Source organism: Belonocnema kinseyi, chromosome 8 (genome assembly GCF_010883055.1).
Source record: "Belonocnema kinseyi isolate 2016_QV_RU_SX_M_011 chromosome 8, B_treatae_v1, whole genome shotgun sequence".
In the NCBI taxonomy this organism is placed as follows: Eukaryota; Metazoa; Arthropoda; class Insecta; order Hymenoptera; family Cynipidae; genus Belonocnema; species Belonocnema kinseyi.
The window spans coordinates 144,698,714-144,721,547 of NC_046664.1; the positions used below are offsets into that span (position 1 = coordinate 144,698,714).

Here is a 22,834-nt window from a genome sequence, read left to right on the forward strand (position 1 = left end):
ATTCATTTACCCAGTTATAAACCGTTGCTAAAGCAGGGGCAGATGTGCCATGAACTGAGTCCAATTCATTTTTTATCTCATATGGAGTTAAACCCTTTAAATTAAAATGTTTGATTACCACTCTGAACTCGTTTTTTTTCATTTTTCTTAACGAACTATTTTTTTTCAATTGGTTATAAAAACACGTAAACTCAGAAGATGTGGACTGTGACTGCACCATATATCTAGTCGGGAGTGGTGCTGACTGAAAACAGATGATTTGGAACGATTCGCGCGCAATCTGTTGGTCATTCTAAGGACTTGTTGAACTACCCTCGTAACATTGGAATAGACTCGTGTTAGATAAATCTCCGACGTGGGTACATAGTTTTTCAAAAAAGGAACTTATAGAATTTATTTGAATTCAAGTTCAACAAGAAACATTTAGAGACTGTCTATGATTACTCCAGCGTAGATGAACTGAGAAAGATATGTAAAAATTCTGAAATTTATAAAAAAAAAATCAGAAAAAACAGAGAAGAGTGAATTAATTCAGACTTTGCTTAAGTACAAATGTTCAGATGTTTGAGATCTCGCAGATTTGTACTATTTACGGAAAGTAGTAAAGCACGTCATAGAAAACATTCGATTCAATCAATTTCAAGTGCTAGCAAAAAGATTAGGAAAAGAAAAGGTAAAGTGACACCAGAAGCCACGTCAACGGAAAGTGTAAGCCAAGCTAATTCGAACGAGCAAAGTCAAGCAGAGGCCAATAAACTCGAAAAATCTACAGAGGTAGAAATATTTCACAACGCTGAAGACGTGGACAGTGCAGAGGTCATCGACAGTGAAGAGTAAGAAGAAGACAATGAAATGGGAGAACGAAGAGTTTATTTTTCGCTGCAAAAGCATGATTGGGAAACATTCATCGAGCAAATAGAAATGTATTTTGCAGCAAAAGATGTTAAAGCAGAAAAACAAAAATCATATTTATTGACGCAAGTGGATACAGATACATTTAAGTTAATTAAACAACGTTTTTGTCCCGAGCAAAAATAAAGGATAAATCTTCAGAACATATTGCTAAAGTTATGAATGAATATCCCAACCCAAATCCATAGGAAGTGATGGAGAGCTGTAATTTTAATATGGCAAGACAAGAGCCATCAGAAGCTGTGGCTGACTTCGCAGTAAAGCTAAAAGAATTATCACTTAAATATGATTTTAAAACGAATCCAAGTAATGCATTAAGGGATCAGTTCGTGGTTAGGTTAAAAAATCACGACACAATAGTAGCCCTGTATAAGGGCATGTGATACTTACAGTTTTCCCGGCTTTTTCCACGAAAATGAAAAAATTAAAAAAATGAATTCGGAGATGCTATAAAATATCATAACGGACGTCCCTAGACTCTTTTTTGAGGGATAATAACAAAAAATTTATTGTGCTAAATAAAAATTGTATGCATATGCATTATTTTGAGGTTACGTCGTTTTTCATCTCTGCCTTTCCGATAATCTGGAAATTATTTATGAAATAAAATTTTTGATTGGCTGCAAAGAAGGTTAGTTCCGGGAGATAAGTTACTATGTTTATTTGTAAGTCCAAAGTTTTCGGCCAAAAATATTGTATAGTTTGGAAGTAACGCTCGGGTGAATTGTAACACACAAAACCTCGAAATATACACGCACGTTGTTAGCAATATCAAAAAAATGTTGACAAAAAACACAAAAAAAGTGTGCGGGGACATCTGTTAGCATGTTCACTATCATTTCCCAGATTTTGAAGGCAAAATATTTCTTATCCTAGGAAAAAAGCCCGGGGAATCTAACACTGAAAAAATCGATACAATTTCCTAAGTGCTATGCAAATTAATCACATTTTGCTAAATTAAAAGTTTTTTGAATTAACCTATAAAAAAAGTGTGTGGGGACGTCCGTTAGCATAATCGCTATCATATCCCAAATTTTTAAGACAAAATATTTATTATTCTAGAAAAAAGCCGGGGGAACCTAAAACTGGTAAAATCGACAATTTTCTAAGTATCACATGCCCTTAAAAAAGAAAAACTAACTTTCGAAGATGCCCTAAAATAAGAAACAGCACAAGAATCAGCTGAAATGAATGCATCAGGTACGAGAAAAATAATGAAAAATAAAGAGACAAAAAGAGAAGTATTTGCCTTAAGGTCTACGCAGCACCATTGGGAAAATAAAAGTACGGGAAGGCGTACAGAGGAAAATATACGTCAGCTGACAGTAGCTGGTAATAGAACAAACTTCTCACGTAAAATAACATGTTATTATTGTGGAAAACTAAATCACACAAGTAGAGTGTTGATTTAGGGATTATATGTGCAATAATTGCAATATAAAGGAACATTTAAAGCAAGTATACAGAACACAAGGACCAAATAAAAGTAAGGACCAGCGACGAGTACAGCTCATGCATAACGATGATGAATCAGAAGGCAATGGCAAAACAGCTGACCAAGCAGAGTCATCATGGGATGAAGCTGGTGAAAATAAAAGTGACTTTCTTCATTTAAATGAACATAAAAAGGAATTTGTAGGTAAGCGGGCTACGAATGAAAAAAATTTAGAAGGTAAGCCGATGTTTGAAAATGTAAAAGTAAATGGAATTATTATGAAAATAGAAATTGATACAGGTACTTACGCGATATTAATTTCTGAAAAGTCGTATAATAAATTTAAAAAAATGTAAAACTTGTAAAAACTGAAAGAAAATTAAAAACTTACGAGAGGGGTGTATAGGGGGGAGTGCAGAAAGGCCTGATCGAGAGGGTAAGGGAGGTATATGAAGAGACGAAAGATAGAGTGAGAGGATCGGAGGGAATCTCGGGATGGTAGGAGAAATTAGGGTGGTAGGGGTAGAAGGTAAGTAAGGACGTAAATATGATACAGGAGAGGTATGTAAAGTGAACCCTGGGATTGGCAAGAAATACGCCTAACTATATTGTCAGGAAAGAGACAGGAAGAACGATTTTAGGGATTATAACGGGGAGTTGTGCATGTAAATATGAGGATAAATTTTTGGAAGAGGGGGAAGTAAGCTGGTTGAATGGATTGTAGATGGATGAAGTGAGAAGGATGCACGAGGAAGGTAGGAAGGCTTATGAGATGGTTAACAAGAATGGCATGGAGAGAGAGAGAGAGAAGACAGAGGGGAAGGCGAGAATAAGTAAGCCAAGGTTTAAGGGGATTTATGAGTCTATTATGCCAAGGTACTGAGCGCAATATTTGCGTGAAAAATTAAAGAAAAGAAGTGAAGGATGTATGAATTGTGCTGGAAGGGGAATGCAAAAGTGGAGCACTGGTTGGAGGAGCATGAAAGTGGGGACAAAAGGGCAGTAGCATGGATGAAGAGGGTGATTAGTAAGATGGAGAAGAAGAGAAGGTATGAGGAAGCGGAATGTGGAATGAAGGATTGTAAATAGGAGAGGAATTGGGTGTAAGAAAATTGTAAATATTGTAAATAGTAGATAAGTATTAGGTAGCAGCCGCGGAGAAAAAACTTGGCAATGCGAGGGAAAGCAATAAAGTAGGGATATGCGTGCAAGGCGAGGTGAAGCGAGGAAGGCTAGACTATAAGAGCGGTTAGTTAGTTTTTAAGAGGTAGTTCTAAGAAAATTCTGCAAAAAAATGAAAGTGTAAGCAATTCAATTTTTTAAGGCCAACATGCCGAAAAATAAACGTTTATCTATGTATCACCATGGAGGTCGAGTCGAAGGTTCAGTACTGAAATCAAATGTTAAATTACGGCCTTGCACTGTAATCATCCATTGATAAGTAGATCGGACATTTATGCGAAAGTGCGATATGTCTGGATGTTTATCGCACCACAGAGCATGCAGTCGTGCTATGTAACCCTCTTGTTCAGGGGCCACACTCGCATCTTAGTACTCTAGCAAGTCGTGATTGAGTCCCGCCGTTCACCTAAAAGCCCCGAAATTCCGCCGATCCATTGCGTTGACTCTTCATGGGCTCTCCCAGCTCTAGAGTAAACTATAACCATGTTAGGTGTAACCGTTATTATTCCCATGCGAAACTAGGGAAAGGAGTTCGTTCAACCTTGTAAAGCCTCGCATGGCAGCATAAGGCTGTACATTCTGAAAGGTCGCCCAGTATCCAAAAGTCTGCGTTCGAGTTACCTCACCCAAGAGCCATTTAGCTTTCGGCACTATTTTCACACCTTTACTTGGGGGTTAATTACTCCAGGATCACCAATGGACCATTGTCCGCAACTGCCTATTAATTTTTTTTACCCTATTTGGCAGAAACTCTTGGTACAGGCACCCTCTATCAGCAACCCGAGGACGCGTTCGCTGGTTTTGTCATAGGCCCTCCAGTTTGGTTCTAGAAGAATCGCCGGAGCCTCGCTGGCCACAGTAATGTCCCATAATTTGGCAAGTCACCCTGAATTTCACAATTTTAACCTAAATGAGTCAGGTCGCACAGGTGGGATCATACGAGTGAGAGAAAGAGACTATCATCTTTCGCAATCCAATATTCCACTGCTCATAGTAAAACTTACTAAATTTAATATTAGAAGTTCCTTCAGTTTAACCATTCTTTGCCTCCATTCTTCGTGGTCTGGTGGGGGCAATTCAGTTGGTTCCTCGACCCTTCGGCGCAGGCTATTGTACGGCTTTGGTTCCCTATCTAGATTTAATTAAGCCGGGCTAATCCCTGTAGTGCTACGCACGGCCGTAGTGTAGGCGAACCTGAAATCTTCGAGGTACACTTCCCACTGCCGATGGTTTTTTGCTACATACGCCGAGACCATTATTTTGAGGACTCGATGGACTTACTCCACCGGGTCCGCCTGCGGATGGTACACCGGAGTAAACGAGTGTCGGATTCTGTATGTCTCGGTCGACCCTGAAACGCATGGTTGACGTATTATGTTCCGTTGTCCGACAAACGAATCTCCGGTGCAATCCATCGGTTCAATATATTATCCTCAAAAGCCTTGATAATTGTCTTGGCCACTACCGTTCAAGGCTGCTGGATCACACTGTGGCCTATTAGACTCGCTGCAGACCTTAGATCAGCCTTGATTCGCTGACAGGTGTCGTAGATCTTACCCACAGGGCAATGTCACGGTGCATGCCTGGCCAGTAATACTGAACCGAGGCTCTTCGGTATGTCTTGACCATTCCCAGATGTGCGGTTTGGGGGTGATTGTGCACCTCGTCGAAGACTTCTTGACTTCTGTCTAACTTCGTATATCTTCGTATATCTGAGAAAGGGCGTCTGGCACGGGGTGCAGTGCTCCTTTCCGGTTTATGACCTCAAAATCGTATTCGAGGAGTTCAAGTGTCCATCGCGCCAATCGGCCTGTTGGATTATGAAGATTCTTTAAGGATCGCAACGAACTGTGGTCGGTGATCACTGTGAAGTGAAACCCCTCTGTATAGTGCCGGAATTTCCTAACCGACTAGATCACGGCTAAACCCTCCTTTTCCCTGAACGATTACTTTCTATCAACGTCTGACATCGTCCTACTCGCGAAGGCTATTACCCTCCAAACGCTGTCTTGCATCTGCGTGAGGACTACTCCCAGATCAAAGTCGCTCGCGTCGGTCTGGATCAACCAGGGTAAGTGAAAATCGTTGCTGTTTCGAGTCGGTCCTTAAGTCCATGGGACGTTCGTTCTAAGCAGTTTGTACAGTGGTTTCGCTTTAGTCGCAAAGTCGGGTATAAAACGAGGGTACCATGACGCCATTCCCAAGAACCGTCTCAGCTGCTTTATTGTTCTTGGGGCTGGGTATGAGAAAAAGGGCTCGACTTTGTCCGGATCGACCTGCAAACCATGCTGATTTACGACGAATCCGAGATAGCTTAGCTGTAATTTCGCGGAGGCCACAACACTGGTCTAATGTTGCCGGATTTTCATCCCTCCTCTCCACTTCCAGTTCGGTACCCTCCTCAGTATAATGGTCGACTAATTCCGGGTAGTCCGACATATACCAAGTTCGTTTACTCCCATCGTGTAGGATTATGAATGTGTTGATGAAGTCCATGCCCAAGAATACTTGATCACTCATGATCGGGACAATATGGATCTTCATCATTCGCAAAACACGATCAATTTGATTGCGAGCTGACACGTGGCTTAAACTTGACTGACCGTACCGCCTGCAGTCATGACTGCCTGATTAAATGCCGTATGCAGTGTCGCTTGATATTTATCTGCAATGACCAAGCCAATATCTCCTATGACTGTTCGGGATGCATCGATATCGATTAGAGCAAGGACTTTAGAGGTGTTACCATTTCGAGCAGTCGTTAAGACTCGCAAGGTAAGCCATCTGTCTTACCTAGGAGGCTCCTTAACTTCTAATTGTAGCGGTAACGAAGGGCCTTCACCTGATGATGCTGTTAAAGGTTCATTCGACTTGAGTAGGGCCAGAATTACCTGATTCTCTTGAGTGCGGTTCGGTTTTTCTCTTACCCTCGTTCTTGCTTCAGGAGCCTCTACGGGAGTGAGGTTGGTATTCTGGGCTATCCCCACTACTGCTGGATGCACTAACACAAGCCTGTTCTCTTGCGGTACGTGTCGGTCGTCCTGAGGGGCCAATTGGAGACTGGAGGAAGAAGGGTTAACCCTTATGCCTTCTTCCTTTTTCGATTTCTCGAACAGTTCTCGGAAAGTTTGCATTCTTTCTCGGTCACTTCCTCTTTGCCACACCGGCGACAATAATTGCGCCTCTGGGTTTTCGGACATACAATTTGGAAGTGCCCCTTCTGTCGGCAGTTCCAACATTCAACATGTAATGCATCGTCACATAATGCGCATTTGCATGTGAACACCGGGCTAACGTTACGCGCTCTCTTCCACTCACCGCCAGCCAGTGCACCGTTGCGACACACAGGCAGGGTAATATAGCTGGCCGCGCGACGCAGGAACGGCAGTTCGCCGGGCGCGGTGAACCGAGTTACCTTAAGGATCTCTCACCCGGTGCAGCTCCGTTGGCCGTTCTACACTCCCAGTAGAGGGCCAGACAACCCTCCTCGACTCCTAGCGCCATCCCGTCCTTTTCCCGTAACCGACTGGCTTGGCGGTCAACAGGTGCCGCTACCCTCGAATCTCTATCATTTATTTTACAGGCGCCAGATAAAGTTGTCCCTATCCAATCCTCGCTGGCCCCGGTAATGCCCCAAAATTTGACAAGTCACCCGGATTTTCACATTCTTAACCAAAATGAGACATAACGCAGGGGTGTGATCATACGAGTGAGAGAGAGAGTACCGTCTTTCGCAATCCAGCATTTAACTACACCTGTAAAACTTACTAATGTTAGTTTTTATTTTAAGAAACTTATCTAATGACACATTGTTGAATTTTCTACGCTGGTCGTGATGGTGCCTGATTGGTGCTGCCTTTTGTAGTTGCACGGCATTGCTGCGCCGTGTTAGTTTTGACCGCCCTTCTGTTACGATGGTTAACGACGACTGACTTTGCTGACATTTGACCAATGGTTACCACCTGTCAGTTCTTTTCCGTCTCGTGTCCCAGCTTCGACGCAAATTATTTTACACTTTAGTTGTTTGAAAACAATATTGGTAAACTAAAATGGACAGAGATTGGGATGTGCTGTAGGTGTGGCGCTTCTCATGGTAGATATTATACAAAAACATATATTATACAAAAATATAGGTTTGTAGTCAAAATTACAATAAAAAATATTACACAGCCTAGACCTGCATCTTGGTTAGGCGGTAAGTTACTACACCTTGTCAACATGTACCCAATGACATTTAATTCGAGCATCCAGGTGCATCGGCGAGTCGACAGCAGAATTTTATTAGTCTATGTAATAGTTATTCTGTAAATAATATTTCTAAATGTTGCATCTGGAAGTTAACAAGGGTCATGAGTTTACCGAGTTTTAACATTGTTATGTATCTTCAATTACTCGGTAGGAGTTCATCCGCAACGGCTGTATTCCATGGTACAGATTGTACGTTTTAATTTTCCTTCGTTTTATTCTATCAGTCAATTAGTCTAAGCTCAGTCGTCCGACTGCGATTGTGCACCTAAAATAAATCTTTACCTTGTTTTCTTATCAAGAAAACTTAATATTATAAACAAAACTGGTCCTACGAGCCGGATTTAATAAAGTTATGAAAAATGAATCGCAAAATGCTATCTCACTCATGGAGAATAGTAGAGTATTTTTGAGTCGAGATAGATAGCTTCTTCATTAATTCCTTAAAGTGAAAAACAAGCATCTGACTGTGAACTTGAAGAATCATATAATCAAACGATTTCCTTTCTGTGTGTAGTCACCACCTGTTTTGTTTCGACTAGGCTAATATCGATTTGTTGTACGGGGTTCTATATATAGTGCATATCTGAGTGTATTTTGAATGCCTTTCCTCTTGAAAAACGTAAAGTCGATAGACACCTTGACGTGAACATGACATATATGGAAATTAGACTGGCTACAATGGAAAAATACTGATCGGACTTTTACGCGAAGTATTTTGCAATAGTGTGGGATCTGAAAAACTCTGAGGATTCTCATATTGTTGATTATAAATTAGAGGAGGTAGAAGCTGACTACATTGCAATAAAAGCTCAATTCACCATAATACTAAAAAATATCGGCGCAATTCCGGAGAAATACCAGGTAATAAAAAATATCTCCTGTAGCACATTGCTCAGAAATCTCCTTTAAGCATTTACCCTCTCTCCCTCTTCCAAAATTCAGTGTTGATCAACTTGAAAGAGAAACCTTTCGATGGCAATAAACGAGTTCTTCCTGCGGCTTATATGCTTAAGCTGTTGTCTTGTTCTTGAGCCTGCCAAAATCAGTAGACGAAACCTTACGTCTTCTGAACGCCACGAATGAATCCATTCGTGCGGTTTCAAATATGAGTAGACCCGTAGATCAATGGGACGATTGGTTTGTTTATTTGCTTGTTCACAATTTCGATCCTCAAACTCGTGAGGACTGGGAAACGTCCTTAAAAGACCAAGAAGACTTTCCTACGTTTAGGGAGTTATAAACTTGTCTTGAAAGTCACGTTAAAGATTTATAAACTGCTCTTCCATACGACTGCTCATCCGCTTCGTTATCTGAAAAAAAATCGACCAACCATTCTTTCCAAAACTCTAAGAAAACAGAATTTAACGGTTAATTTTAACTTCTTCTGAGAGGCAAAAAAAACCTTCTAATTCTTGTTCCATTTGTCAGGGCTCTCACTTCATATCTCACTTTTCACGATTTTACCCAAGGCCCAAACGAGCGATTTTTTAAGCCTTTTTCAACCGCCATTTTAAATATGAATCCGACGGTCAAAAAATTAAAACGAGTCATATTCGATGTAAAATTGTCTGAACTTGCGATTGGTCCAGTCAGAATATTAAAAAAAATTTGATCTTAACAATGTTATATTTTTTTATTTAACAAAAAATGCGAAATTTCGAATGATAACAATTTTTCATTGTAAATTTTCACCTCGAAACCGTTGTTGTATTTTTATAATTTGTGAATTTTTTGCGTCCATGGAACCTAATCCTGAAAATCCATGTATAGGTTTTTTGAAACTCAGGATGGCAGTATCCAATATGGCGGCTTGAAGCCGACAATTTTTTTCCTACTTTGATGTTTTTCAATAAAACCATTTTTTGATGAATGTTTATCAAAATCGGTATACAGGGTTTTTTTGGTCGCTGGTAATAAATCCGTTACCAGATTTAACAAATTCAAGATGTTGGATCCAATATAGTGGACAAAAACGTCCAAAAATGTTCAATTTTCATGAAAGTTGGTATAGAGGGTTTTTATGGGTCGCTGATTACGAATTCGTTGTCAGTTTTTACTAATTCAAGATGGCAGGTCCAATATAGCGACAGAACAACAGTTGACTTAGAGCCAACTATTGAGAAGGTTTTGGATTAGCGGAGCCAAATATTTCGTAAATAGCTCTATCATCTTCAACAACGCTCGAAATGGTTACTGGAGACTAATGAGGTCAAAGTGGAAGGCATCGTCCTTTTAAAGGAAGAAAAGGTGACACTAGCTAAATATAGTTTTGCACGTAACGAAGAACTACTACTAAGAACGCTTTAATTTCTTTTTTCGTATTTCTCATATCAAGCGTGATATTGCCCGCAGGATGTTCAGATATCCCATTTTAATTTTCCTTCATTTTCTTTCATCAGTCAATTAGCCTAAACTCAGTCATATGACTGCAATTGCGTGACTTGTTTTTCCAACTATTTACTTGCTAAAGTCGAACGAGTAAACACGTGCTTTTCCTCGTGACCCATGCCGCGATAAATTGAATTACCCTTGTTTTTCTAAAAGTTAACCATCAACGTATATAGTTTTATAATTAATAAAACTTAATATTGTAAACATTCGAGATCATGATCTTACATAGCCACGTAATATGAAGCTTAACGGGATGCCATAGCTGGTCATCGGTCCTTATTTCAGGCTGCTTTAGGGGTTCATATTCATCTTTTAACGTGGTAGAATCTCACTCTTCTTACCATGGAATTGTTGTCAATGGCGTGGGTATTGTGACGTTACGCCTCAGTGACATGGTGCACAGATGCCGATAGAAGATGGCGGCGTCCTGCAAAGCTGAGTGGGCCAGATGTTTAAGGGCAAAGTGGGAGGCATCGTCCTTTTAAAAGAAGAAAAAGTGCCACTAGCCAAATGGAGTTTAGCACGCATCAAAGAACTACTACTAAGAACTCTTTAATTTCTTTTTTTGTATTTCTCATATCAAGCGTGATATTGCCCACAGGAGGTTCAGATTACCCATTTTAATTTCCCTTTATTTTCTTTCATCAGTCAATTAGCCTAAACGCAGTCATACGACTGCGAATGCGTGACTTGTTTTTTCAACTAGTTACTTGCTAAAGGCGAACGAGTAAACACGTGCTTTTCCTCGTGACCCATGCCGCGCTAAATTAAATTAACCTTGTTTTTCTAAAATTTAAACATCAATGTATATAATTTTATAATCAATAAAACTTAATATTGTAAGCAGTCGGGATCGTGATCTTACATGGCCACGTAATATGAGGCTTAACTGGGGTCCATAGCTGGTCATCGGTTCTTATTTCAGGTTGCATTAGGAGTTCGTATTCATCTTTCAACGTTGTAGAATCTCACTCTTCTTACTATGGAATTGTTGTCAATGGCGTGGGTATTGTGACATCACGCGTCAATGCCATGTGGCGCACAGAGACCGGTAGAAGACGGCGGCGTCGTGCAAGGCTGAGTGGGCCAGATGTTCAAGGCCCAAAATTAACTGGCATGAGTTCAGCAACCAAGGAGACAGAAGTATGGTTGAATCCTGGTTTTAGGTGGTTATTCCACCATTAATCCCTGGGACAGAGCTCAAGGACCAAGATCGCATCCATACCCTTGACGGCAATGCATGTCCTTGGCGTTTTTTCACGCGGCCCCTTATAAATGTTGCCACACCCTGACAAGCCACTGATCCTTTCTCTGTGTTACTATGGTTCTTGGATTAGGGCAAGCCCTATCTGCACCGCTGAGATGCGACTGGCTAAAACCGCCGAGGTGCCTTTGCTAAGGTGGAAATTAATCTGCATCATAAGGATTCCCGTCTCATCCATTAAATGGTCAACCGGAAGATAACCCTACCCACTCCTAGGTAGGGTGAGTAACCCAAAGCCGCAAGGGCTTTGATTGAGGATTTGGGAACCAACCATCAGAATCCAGCTTCTCCCCTTCGACCTGGATGACTGCCTGTCGGAATAAACCTTCTATGAGTCGGTTTGTAAAGTCGGGTTTTGGAATCTCAGACAGGCCAGGATGGGTATCGGACTCTCGGGGGTGCGGGAATCAGTACGATTGCTCTGCCGTACCATTGCAGACACTCCATCCTCTTAGCCTCCAGGTTTAGTCCTTCTTTAAGCCTAAACGTTGTAGCCCTTCTACTATCCAGCTTGGCGATCATATATCTGCGACCTCGACTACGATGGTGCCCGAACGCAATGAAGTAACGACAACTTTTGGCGGTGGATTAGAGGAGAGTCCCGGAACGAGCCCTTTATTGTTTTTGTTTTGGTTACATTTATGTTTTCCGTTCATGATCCCACTAAAAGCTAAGGAAATAAGAAATACTCCCCTTAGAACAGCGCTTTCAGTGGGCAGGTCTACATACTAACGGATTCAACCTGGTGTCACAAAGTTTTCGTTAAGACACCGCCTTTGTGATCCCGGCTTACACCCCTCAGTAGAGGTAGACAAGCCATTCAGCCCATGACACGGCAATTACGTCATGACTTGGGAGAATAAGTGTTGGAGCTTGGGAGTCCGTCAGTTCCCTAGAGTAGCTACTCCTCGCGATATAGTCTCTGGTTCACCTATTCCAGATCTATAGTCTATAGTAATAACTAATTTCAAGTAATTTTAAACCAACATAGAATTATTAAATGCGTTTCTAAATAAAAATAGTATCAGAATGGGACGCTGATCGTGGGGGCTAAAGCATAGGTTTTGAACCCATTCCATCGGTTTGCGGGTTCGTTTCCCGCCTCGCACTTTGGAGAAATCCTTTTTTTCTTCACAAGTTTTTGTAATTATATAATCCAGGAATATCATATTACACACCAAGTTCGGGAGTGGGAGATTTACCAGCAGCATAAAGTTGGTGTTGTGCTTTCAATTTATTGTTCATGGTATATCTCTCGATCCCCAAAGAGTTGTATATACCAGTTTTCACGTAATTGTATGGAAAATTCGGTATTCGGCGTTCGTAGATCATGAGCGAAATTCCAAAGTTGTTGCGATATTTGAGGTCAATTTGTTTTTTCTCCCATATTATCTAAAGATGACTTCATTTTGCAAACTGAATTAAAGTTGGCTGTAGATCTCCAGGCATATCCAAGCAGAAGAAACGAAATTGAGGCTATCAGAATAATCGAGAGCGACAACATCGTTCTCTATCTCCTTCACTCTTGTTGACTTTGTGCAGGCAGTCATTCAAAATATCAAATTTTGCGAAAAAAATTGTTAAAAAATGTATAACGTGATATTGACCCTTATGTTAATGTTATTTACATAACAATGAATTTTTATGTTGGATAGCAGATTAACATAAGCGACACTGAGATTTTGTCGTGCGTTACACAGTGCATTAGAGTAGAATCATTAATTTTATTAGTGAAATAATAACTTGCTCATTTTATTTTCTTAATACTCTCTCCCATTTTACGGGTTTGAGACCCTTCACATAACAATTATTTGTGTTCTTACAAATAAGCCTTATATACTATCATCTTACTATCTATTTTCTACATATTCGATTGCAAAGATATCTAATATTTATTGTTCTACACGTACTAAACTAACTTTTTTTATTGATACAGCCTCACTCACACAACCGGGTTTGGAAGTTGCTGAGTTGGATGCAACGCTACTACGGATAGAACAATTACAAATAGAGCTTGAGGTACGTAATTTTGCTTTTTAGTGTATTATTAGAAGGTGAACTCAAAAAACCATTTGAAATTAAAAAATTATTCAAGAAATTAATTGTACAACAGGTTTTTATTTTTTATTTGAGAAATAATTCCCTACCAGCTATTGACAGCTCAACTACTTACACCATTTAACTACTTACACCATTTAACAGATATGAAAACTATCAAAATTTTTGAAAAATAAGTAGCGGTTCATTTGGACTAGCAGAGACAAGAAACCATGGATTCCGGGAATTATCCCGACAAGCGACATCGAGAAGTTTTTCTTAATCCTAAAGGAGTCTTTTGAATACAATTTATTGGAGTAAAGTTCATTATTAAACGATCCGAATTTTGTTGTGTACAAATTTTGCAAAAGATGTAGCCGAATAAGTATATAAAACTGCCCCTAAACTTTACAAAAAATTCTATAAAATTAATTGAACCTTTCCGCTTACCGTTCTATCAAATGGGATTTGGTTTAGATGTTTTTGCCTAAAATTTAATTTTTCAGGTCGGAAACACAATCCTGAAATTGTTTTTTTTTTTATCGAAAAAACATCAGTACTGTCCTGATTTTTTTTTTAATTAGTAGAGCATCCGGAGGTCGATAACATATATTTTATGTGGCTGATAGTTAAAAAAATGGCAAACCAAAATTTAACTTGCTTAAATTTGAATTTTCTCGCCAAAACTTGTTTATTCAAAAGAATGATTAAATAATAAGTAAATGACGCAATTTTATTAATTATTACTCAGAAGTTAAATAAATAAGCATTTAGATTTTTTAAAGTACCGGCTCTACCAGGTGAACTACCGACCCTGGAAAATACTTTTTCGCTGGCTGTTTGATTATTCGCTTGGGGTGATTGCTAGACAGATTGATCAGTGACCTTCGTCGGAGCAGTGTTTCGGAAAGAATCTGTGATTTAAATAAGCCAGAAGGAATTCCAGAATAATCTCAAAATTTACCCGCTCCCCCTATAATAATAGTTTGGCAATTTAAAAAAATTGATTTATTCATCTAAAAGAGAGTTATATTTGTGTGTTTATGAGTAGAAGTTGTTGTACTTATTGTATTCATTTTATTTGTAGAAAGAATTATGAAAAAATATATAAATTCTTTTATCCAAAAGACAATTATATACAGTGGGTCTAAAATGCATACAGATACTTTGTTAGAATTCTTTAAACGTTTGTTTCTTAGCCGCAAGTCAGACACAAATGGTTTGCGTCGAAACTACAAGTGTTTCCAGAGTATAAGCTGGCACTAGCTCCAGCAGATTGATTGTGAGTTATATTTCGTTCTTTCCGAAAGATGATCTCAGCCCGTGCATACAAACTTTGCGATGAGGCAGCAATTGCTTGAATCAGTAATATATCTCCTGCCACGCAACTTCAATTCGGAAATACGCTACCATATTGTTTCCATCAATGAATTAGATATATCTACGGTTTTATCAACACATATTAACACAACTAAATATCGTTCGATATCTACCATTCAACCACCAGAATAAGCCTAATCAGCATATAAGCAATCGACGTCTCACTTTTCGTCATCACTTATATCATCTTCTGTTTCATCAGGAAGGGGGAGGAGTTCATTATGCACCTATTATTCTTCCTTTTTCCCATTTCATACTTGCAAATATTTCGAATTTGTGCCTAGGATCGATAATGAAAAGTGGACCGAGCTATATATCCAATTAGTTTTCTTGTAATGTTTCAGGAGTTTTTTTCGAGTCGATTATAGAGCATCTATGAGTTTCAATTCATTAGCAGTTCGTTTTTCATTTCATATTATTTTAGAATTGAGTTCTCTATTGTTTCCAACAGTAAGTTGAGTCCTGCAACGACTAACTGTAAGGTAACGTACTTGTCTCTGAGGCGCAAGATTATCCAGTTATCATTTCTATTATACCGAATCCTTGTTTGACATTATTTTCATATTTTTGAATTTCTACTTGCCAACTGGCTGCGGCGAACCGACTGGTCGGTTGGATCTCGCCCGGTGAAAACTCATGACCTCTCCCCGCCTAAACTCGGGAGGTGTTTTACAACATTCCCCCCCCCCCTGGCCTAACGTTCAGGTAAATGCGGGTAATGCTCATAAAGTCGGATGCAGCTGCGGCTTATCACTGGTTTGTGATTAAATTCATACAGTGATTTTAAAGCCACCAGAGTAAAAAAAAAAATTTGCGCAGGTCCATACCTAATGAAGTGGAGTCTTTTGATGGTATATGTATTCATGCTGAAAGACCTAAATGATACTCCAGCAGTGATGGTGGCGTTTGTATAATAGGTTTCAATTGAAGTGCTATGGGATCTAAATAGAGCAGCTTTACAAGGAAATAGTAACAATAATATATACAGTGATTTTAATATAAACGGGGCAACGAGTATTCATCATGCTCTAAGACTATTATAATATAGATGAAAATAATCTATGAAAACAATAAAGTGTCGTTTTTCTTGAAAAGAGTTTATTTTATTGCAAAATATTAAGATGGGGAAGTTACTATTTTCACTGGCTACTAATAATCTTTATCTGAAGCTCTTCATTCAAATTTATTTATTTTCCATGTTAATGCAAATACTTACATACATCCGCTTTAATCCAAGGTACCTGTGGAGACTTTAAATCCAATCTTGTGACAAAAGTCATGTTTATAGTTAAAAAAAGAACTAAAACGTTGGTATTCTTAAGTTATGGATAAAATAATTATAAAATTATTATTTTATTTGAAATTTAGGAAGACTAATATTTCAGTTCTTTCTGAGGAAAACGATCCGTTATTTCTTGAATAGATTTTTGTCATCCATATTATAATCGTCGAATTATCGAAATCTTCCATTTTCAATAATAACATATACGTTATAAAAAAGTTTCATATCACGAGTGGTCACACTCTTGTGGAAAACGTTGTTTTTAGATGAATATTCACGCGGAAAATAGTGTATTTAATTTTTTTGACATTTTCGCTATAACTTGTCATTCGTATCATAAAGAATAAAAGAATTTTAAAACGATTATCAACATTTTAAGGCGGCTAATATCTCAAAATTGGACCATAATAACTGCCTTTTGCAGCGCGCGTGCTGATGATCGAAAATGCAATGTTATATTCCGTATACTTTCGTAATGTCGTATCATATTAAAAAGTTCATCCTTTTAATTTGCGGTTGTGCGAGTTGTACTAAAATAATTCACCCATGAAGATACTAGAACTTGCAAATTCCGAAGCATTTGCTCAACCCTTATTCCATACTAATTTTTTGGTTGTACAATCAGGACGTATCGAAGAAGTAATTTCGTCATTCGTAGTTCTGATAGAACTGATGGGAATCAAAAACACTGATCTAAAGTTTCAGTTTTAGAAACTTTTCTTCTATCTCCGCATTAAAGATATAGATAGAAATCATTAAAAAGTGACGCATTTCTTACTTGAGGGCCAACCATTATTTTTGGAACATCCTCCTCGAATATAAGAACTTCCATGCCTCTAAATGGTGTGCAAAGTGCTTAAATCCAGCACATTGTGTGAAAATAATAGTGTCGCATCTGCATTTTCACAAACATCTATTTTGCGAATCGGCTCAATGAACGCGTATGCAAAATATAAGTATTCTTAAAAATTCTTTTCAAAAAATTATACACAAATAAGGTTGAAAACCACGATACAAGATTGAAAATTTGTTAATAAAGTGTAAAACATTGCATAATCATTTTCTCAGACTTTTGTTCAAAAAAATATCGTATGTTACATCTGAGAACAGGGAATTGCATTTGTATCACAAAGAGCTAGTATGAATTCTCAGTTATGACCAGAAATAGTTCAGACCAAGTTGATTTATATCTGTCTAGCAATAATGCCATTAATAATATTGTGAACTTTATATTTCATACTCAGAATAATTCCCTTGAGGTTTCTAATTATAGCGGGGAACAAGTCCATGAAATAGATAATTCGTATTTGTCAACCCCAATTAATGTAAACAGTTAATTATGTATAGAAAAGTCCTAAGGCACTTAAAACATAACTGGCTACACTGGCATCTCAAAATGTTATCTCTCTCTATCCCGTTTTATGAAGGGTTGAACAGACATCACAGGTTCCACTGGAAGCAACTGCCATCTTAAAATGACACCGGCTTCCAGTATAACCGCGTTAAATTACACTTATGTCTACGTTTTACGACCGTAGGATGTGCGCTTACAGGGCACGATGAAATCCCAACGACAGGCCAACGAAACACTCGTGTGTCTTGAGGACATGAAGCGATCCAAGGGTGACAGTTTCCTGCATCCATCTCGCAAGTGCCTTCGCATACTTTTGGCACACTGGTATGGCTCTAAGGTAATAAACTAATGATAGCTTCGCACTTCCGAGACCACAGATCACAAGGACAATTACTTAAACCGAATATTTTGGGTAGAGCTGTTGCAGCTCCTTTTTGAGGTATTGATAACTTTCCTCATCCTTCTCAGGGTACCTTCTGACATGAAAAGCGATTTAAATAAAAACGGAGGGCCTATGACAAAGCCATCGAACGGGTCCTCGGGTTTCGGATAGAGGGCCCCTGTACCAAAAGTTTTGACTAAATATGGTGACAATAATTAATAAACAGTCGCGCACAATTTTCCAAGGATGGTCCTGAGGAAATAACCCCTAAGTGGAGGCGTAACACCCGTGCTGAATACTGAATCACATCTGGGCGAGGTATCTAAAACGATACCAAGCGACCTCTCTAAGTATGCAGCCTGATTCTTGAATGCGGGGCTCTACAAGGACGGACGAATCCTTTCCTCATCTGCTCGTGGCAATAGCAATGACATCAAGGAACCATCAAATAGTTGTAGATACGGTTTTAAAATATCAAACGCGCGGAGCACCCGAGAATGGGACGGCAAGCAGTGCCAATCACCCTGGAGTTCGGGGTGACTTAAAAAAATCCCCGATTGAGTGGACCAATCAACTGAAGGATTACTGGCTAGACTGCTACGATGCCAGCATTATCTCTAGATATGTACACGACGCGCTTCCCCAACCGCTATTTGAACAAGCTACAGGCGAAGATTAGCTGGCGACATTAAGACCAACCGTTTAAAGCAGGCACTTTCGGAAAGCTGATAGAAACTTCAGGGCAAGGAGGAACATTGACACGAATGTTCCTCTTAACTCCAAAGATCTGGCTAAAATGGTCAAATCTGCTAACAATCAAGCAGCATATTATTGATCAGATACGGTTATTATCTGACGCCAGGAAGAGAATACAGAATTGGGAGGGATGGTTCAGGGAGAATACTTTTGGAGATAGGTATACAAGATCGTGGGAACACTGGAGTTGAAAGAAGATTCTGATAATAGCATCCGATTCGAGAATTCTTGCGTCAACCTTATAACATCTGAGGAGGAATGTCCATCAACCACTGCCGAAGATGTGAAAAAAACAGGGGTTCTTACAACTTTTTCTCTGCAGGACCAGATGATATCAAAAACTTCTGATGGAAGAAGGTTACTTCTACACACGAACATCTGGCCCACATATTCACCTTATATTTAAAGTTGGAAACGCCCTATCCGCAGTTGCTGGTGTTAGGACGCATTATAATCCTACCGAAAAAGAACTTGTCCAACCCAGAGTATTATAGGTTAAGAATTTTTTTGAACACACTGTCTAAAATCTTGACAGCTGTCCTAAACAACAGGATTGTTCGAAGAATTCAGCCTGTTTGGAGAGAGATGTACGAATAACGTGGCTCGAAAAGAGGGTTATAAGGTTGCCGAGAGTACCTACCAATGCACTGGTGCATCTGCAAGGACTCAGCCGCCTATCAGCGCGTCCTGTAAGTGGCCTGTACTGACTTTCGGAAAGCTTTTGATTCAACCTTTCATAAACTTATCATCTGTCCGTTGGAAAGCTTGACGATTCATCCGCACATATTGAGATACATTGAGAGATTGATGCCCCTTTGGAAAACTAGATTTACTATCTAATTTGGAAAATATCGTGTGACAAATAAAAACGTCGCCTTCCAGAGGCGCGTCTTTTAGGGCGATTCCATAAACTCTCTGCTTTTTTGCATCGCAATTCTGCCTCTATCTATCACACTACTAAATTCTTCTGGATATCACACAGGACAGGTTGTTATGGACTTTGGATTGGACAAATGTGCCAAAATAAGTCTGAAGAAAGGAAAGATTATTGGCGTTCCCAAAGACTCTGAGGTTTTGAATATTTATGTTATTAGATTTGTTTACAATCATTGGACCTATACATACCTTGGCGTGACTCAAAGGCGCATTCAAAACAAACATCAGTGAAGGAGTCTCTCCAAAGCAGATAGAAGCATCTTTGTCGAATGATTTGGTCTTCGAATCTGTCGACGTTAAACAAGGTATCTAGTACTAACATGTTTGCCGTCCCGGTTCTTCTATACTCGTTTGAAGTTGTTCAATCGAGGAAGGACAAACTTACGGGCCTTGATGTAGCCACACGTCAGATCATGCATACTCATAAGAGCTAGCATATAAATTGGTCCCTTCCGCAATTATATATCTCGCGCCGTGAAGGAGAACGCGGTCTTCTTACTATCCAATGTCTTCATAACTGAATTGTTCTAAGTAAAGCTTACACCGCTGCAAATGACAGATAATCTCTCCTAAAAATGTTCAGGAAACACGAGATTATTGGAAAAAGATCGTTCTTTTACGAAGCTATGGAGCAGAAGGCTTACACTTGACCTAAATTTTAACATCAAAAGTGAGAAGTCACTTCTAAAAGCCGAAGTGAAGAAAGCAGAGGTTGAAAATTGCGCCAATAGCCACTTGACAAGAAAATGCATGGAAACTTTCACATAATTTTATGTCAAGAAGTTCCCAGCGACAGGTGCAGAGAGTGCCATATACACGCTGGTACGTGGAACGTATACTATCTGGGTGTCCCACTCAGGCGGAAATATTGTATTTCCGCAGAAATAATGCGTTGCTAAGACTGCTTTATTATCATCTTTGTCGTCCTTACGGTTTTCGTCGCGCCCCTGCCCTGCCGAAGGTTCCGATGGAGATAGAGTCAATTGTACAAAACGAGAAGTCCTAAATTGTTTGTAACTACGATTTTCGGACAGCAATCTCCGTTGCACACTCGTGGCCTGACATTGTTCTGCAAGACTAAGCGAAGGAATATAGGAAAAGGTATTAAGAGCTCAAAAGGGAGACTATCCTTGAATCTTGATACATTTCACAGCTTTACCTGTTAGTTGGCACAAGGATGCCTGCCTGAATCAAATGTTAATTTTATTCCGTGTTTGTTAAAATGATCGCGAAATTTCTCTGAGGTGAAACTCGCTCCCTTATCATTGATATCTCGATTTGGCGCATCGAATTGTTCCACAACTTCATTAGGTCTATTGATTGTTACCGTCGTTTCCGACGTAAAGGTTACTTCTGTTACTATTTGGAAAGGGACCCAATCGGTCCAGGTGAACCGTTGTAAAGGGCTATTTTCCTGTCGGAATAGTTTGTAATTTGCCTGACTGACGTCCCCTAGGCTTTTTGTTCATTATACATCGCAAACACACGGCTATATGCTCCTTACATACACGCGCATGTTATGAAAGTAATAATACCGACGCCTCCTCACGAGGACTTTGTTTGTACTTAGGTGACTTGCCAATTCGTGATAGAGTATTTTCAAATATTTTTGTATGGATACAGGAATGACCTATAATAGAATTTCTATATTTTCGCGCTTATCTCCTCTTTATAGTAGTCTTCCTTCCAGTCAGTAATCTCGCGTCACGCCGTTTGACTTTTCTATGTCTTATTTCTTAAGAATTTAGATTAACCTCTTTAACTTCACATCTGCTTACTGGTATAATAGAATCTTGTCTTTTCTAGTCCTTATCGCTAGTATTTCGATCTTTTCGGAATCCTGCTCATTTTCTTCGGATATAGAAGCTCGGAAAGCGCATTTGTGTGCTTCATTTGATCCCGTTTTTATTGCCGCGTCTTGAATTCATAATCGTATAGGGTGTAAGCTTATCGCGAAACTTGAGGATACTTAGAGTAGTTTTTGAAGTGTTTACGAAAACTAAACCTTGACAGTCAGTTACTACGGTAGATTGTAATGAGAACAGAAATGTGCGCAGTCTTTCGCATTACCGCACCTCTGCGAGAAGCTCTAGTTTGCTCGAGGGGTAATACGACTCGATGTCCGAATTTCTACGGCTAATTGCGTAAACTAGCCTCAAATCATGTATATCATCCCCCTAAACGACACAGAAAATGTAGGAATTACACATTGTCTTTTAGGATATTGACAAATTGTAATTGTTTTACAAAAGGAACCGGTTGGATTTATACTCTTTGAATTAAACATTGAAATGAATGTCGGTATTGTGTAGTGAGGAATTTAAATATAAAAATCTATTAAAAGTTGAAAATAATGAACGACGATTAAACGTAGAACAATAACATTCCTGAATTTGAACATTATATTTCTTTAAATAATCGAGTTCGAAAGTGAGCTTTATTTTTCAATTCAGTTCCGTATATTTTTTAAATGTTTGGCTTCTCTTTTATTGCAGATTAAGATCCTAGAGGCTGAAGAAGTGTCTTACTATGTTCGAGAGATTCCTAATAAACCGCCGCCTCCCTATACACCTCCGGGCGCTGGTATGGTTGCTGCATCTCACAGTTCTCCTTCGCGTCCACCTGAAGTTATTCCCAGTAATGTAGACGATCTTACAGCTTTTACAGAAAAAGCTACGTCTTTTATATTTAACGTGAAGAAATGTGGTGAAGATTTCGGGAGTTTAGAGGCTCCTCCCGAAATATGGGACATAAGCAAAGACAGCGAAGCACTAAAAAAAGACAGAAGAATTTATAATGCATTTCTTTTTGACCTCTGCAAAGAGACTATTACAGAAGTTTATCGTATAGAGCATGAGCAGCCTGGCCCAAGTTGGATGCGACCAAGTGTAAAAACGACACCAGTAATAAAGGCTCCCAATAACGTTAATGATTTAACCGAATATGTCAACAAAGAAGTTAGTACACTTTTTGGTTTTAAGACAAAACTTCAGCGTGAAAATATGGTAATGCGTTGGAGTAGGAAACGTAGAGATCGAGTCGATGAATTACTTGCGCGGGAAGCACAAGCTGAAGAGGATGAGTGGACCAAGTTTCACTGTGATGAATTAGCCGTAAAAAATGAGCTCACTGTAGCAATACTGGATAGTCTAGTCTTAGATACAGTGAATGTAGTTAAGACTGCTTTTACAAAAAGATCAAAACTTACAGTCTAGCAGTTGCATCACACCGGCTATGCTCGATGTTAATCAATATAAAGGTATACAGTATTCTTT

General features: G+C 39.2%; 1 protein-coding gene across 5 annotated transcripts in view; it reads left to right on the plus strand.

Annotated features, from left to right (window-relative positions):
- The window catches only part of LOC117179148, a 321,121-nt gene that overhangs the window by 227,753 nt on the left and 70,534 nt on the right, over window positions 1–22,834 (plus strand). For all 5 annotated transcript variants that reach the window (XR_004467869.1, XR_004467868.1, XR_004467870.1 and 2 more), the window contains 2 exons: window positions 13,369–13,451; window positions 22,055–22,818. Coding sequence is in view for 2 of the 5 variants with exons in the window: in XM_033370836.1 (XP_033226727.1) it covers window positions 13,369–13,451; window positions 22,055–22,774 (803 nt within the window). In the remaining 3 variants the exon portion in view is untranslated. The remainder of the gene's footprint in view (window positions 1–13,368; window positions 13,452–22,054; window positions 22,819–22,834) is intronic.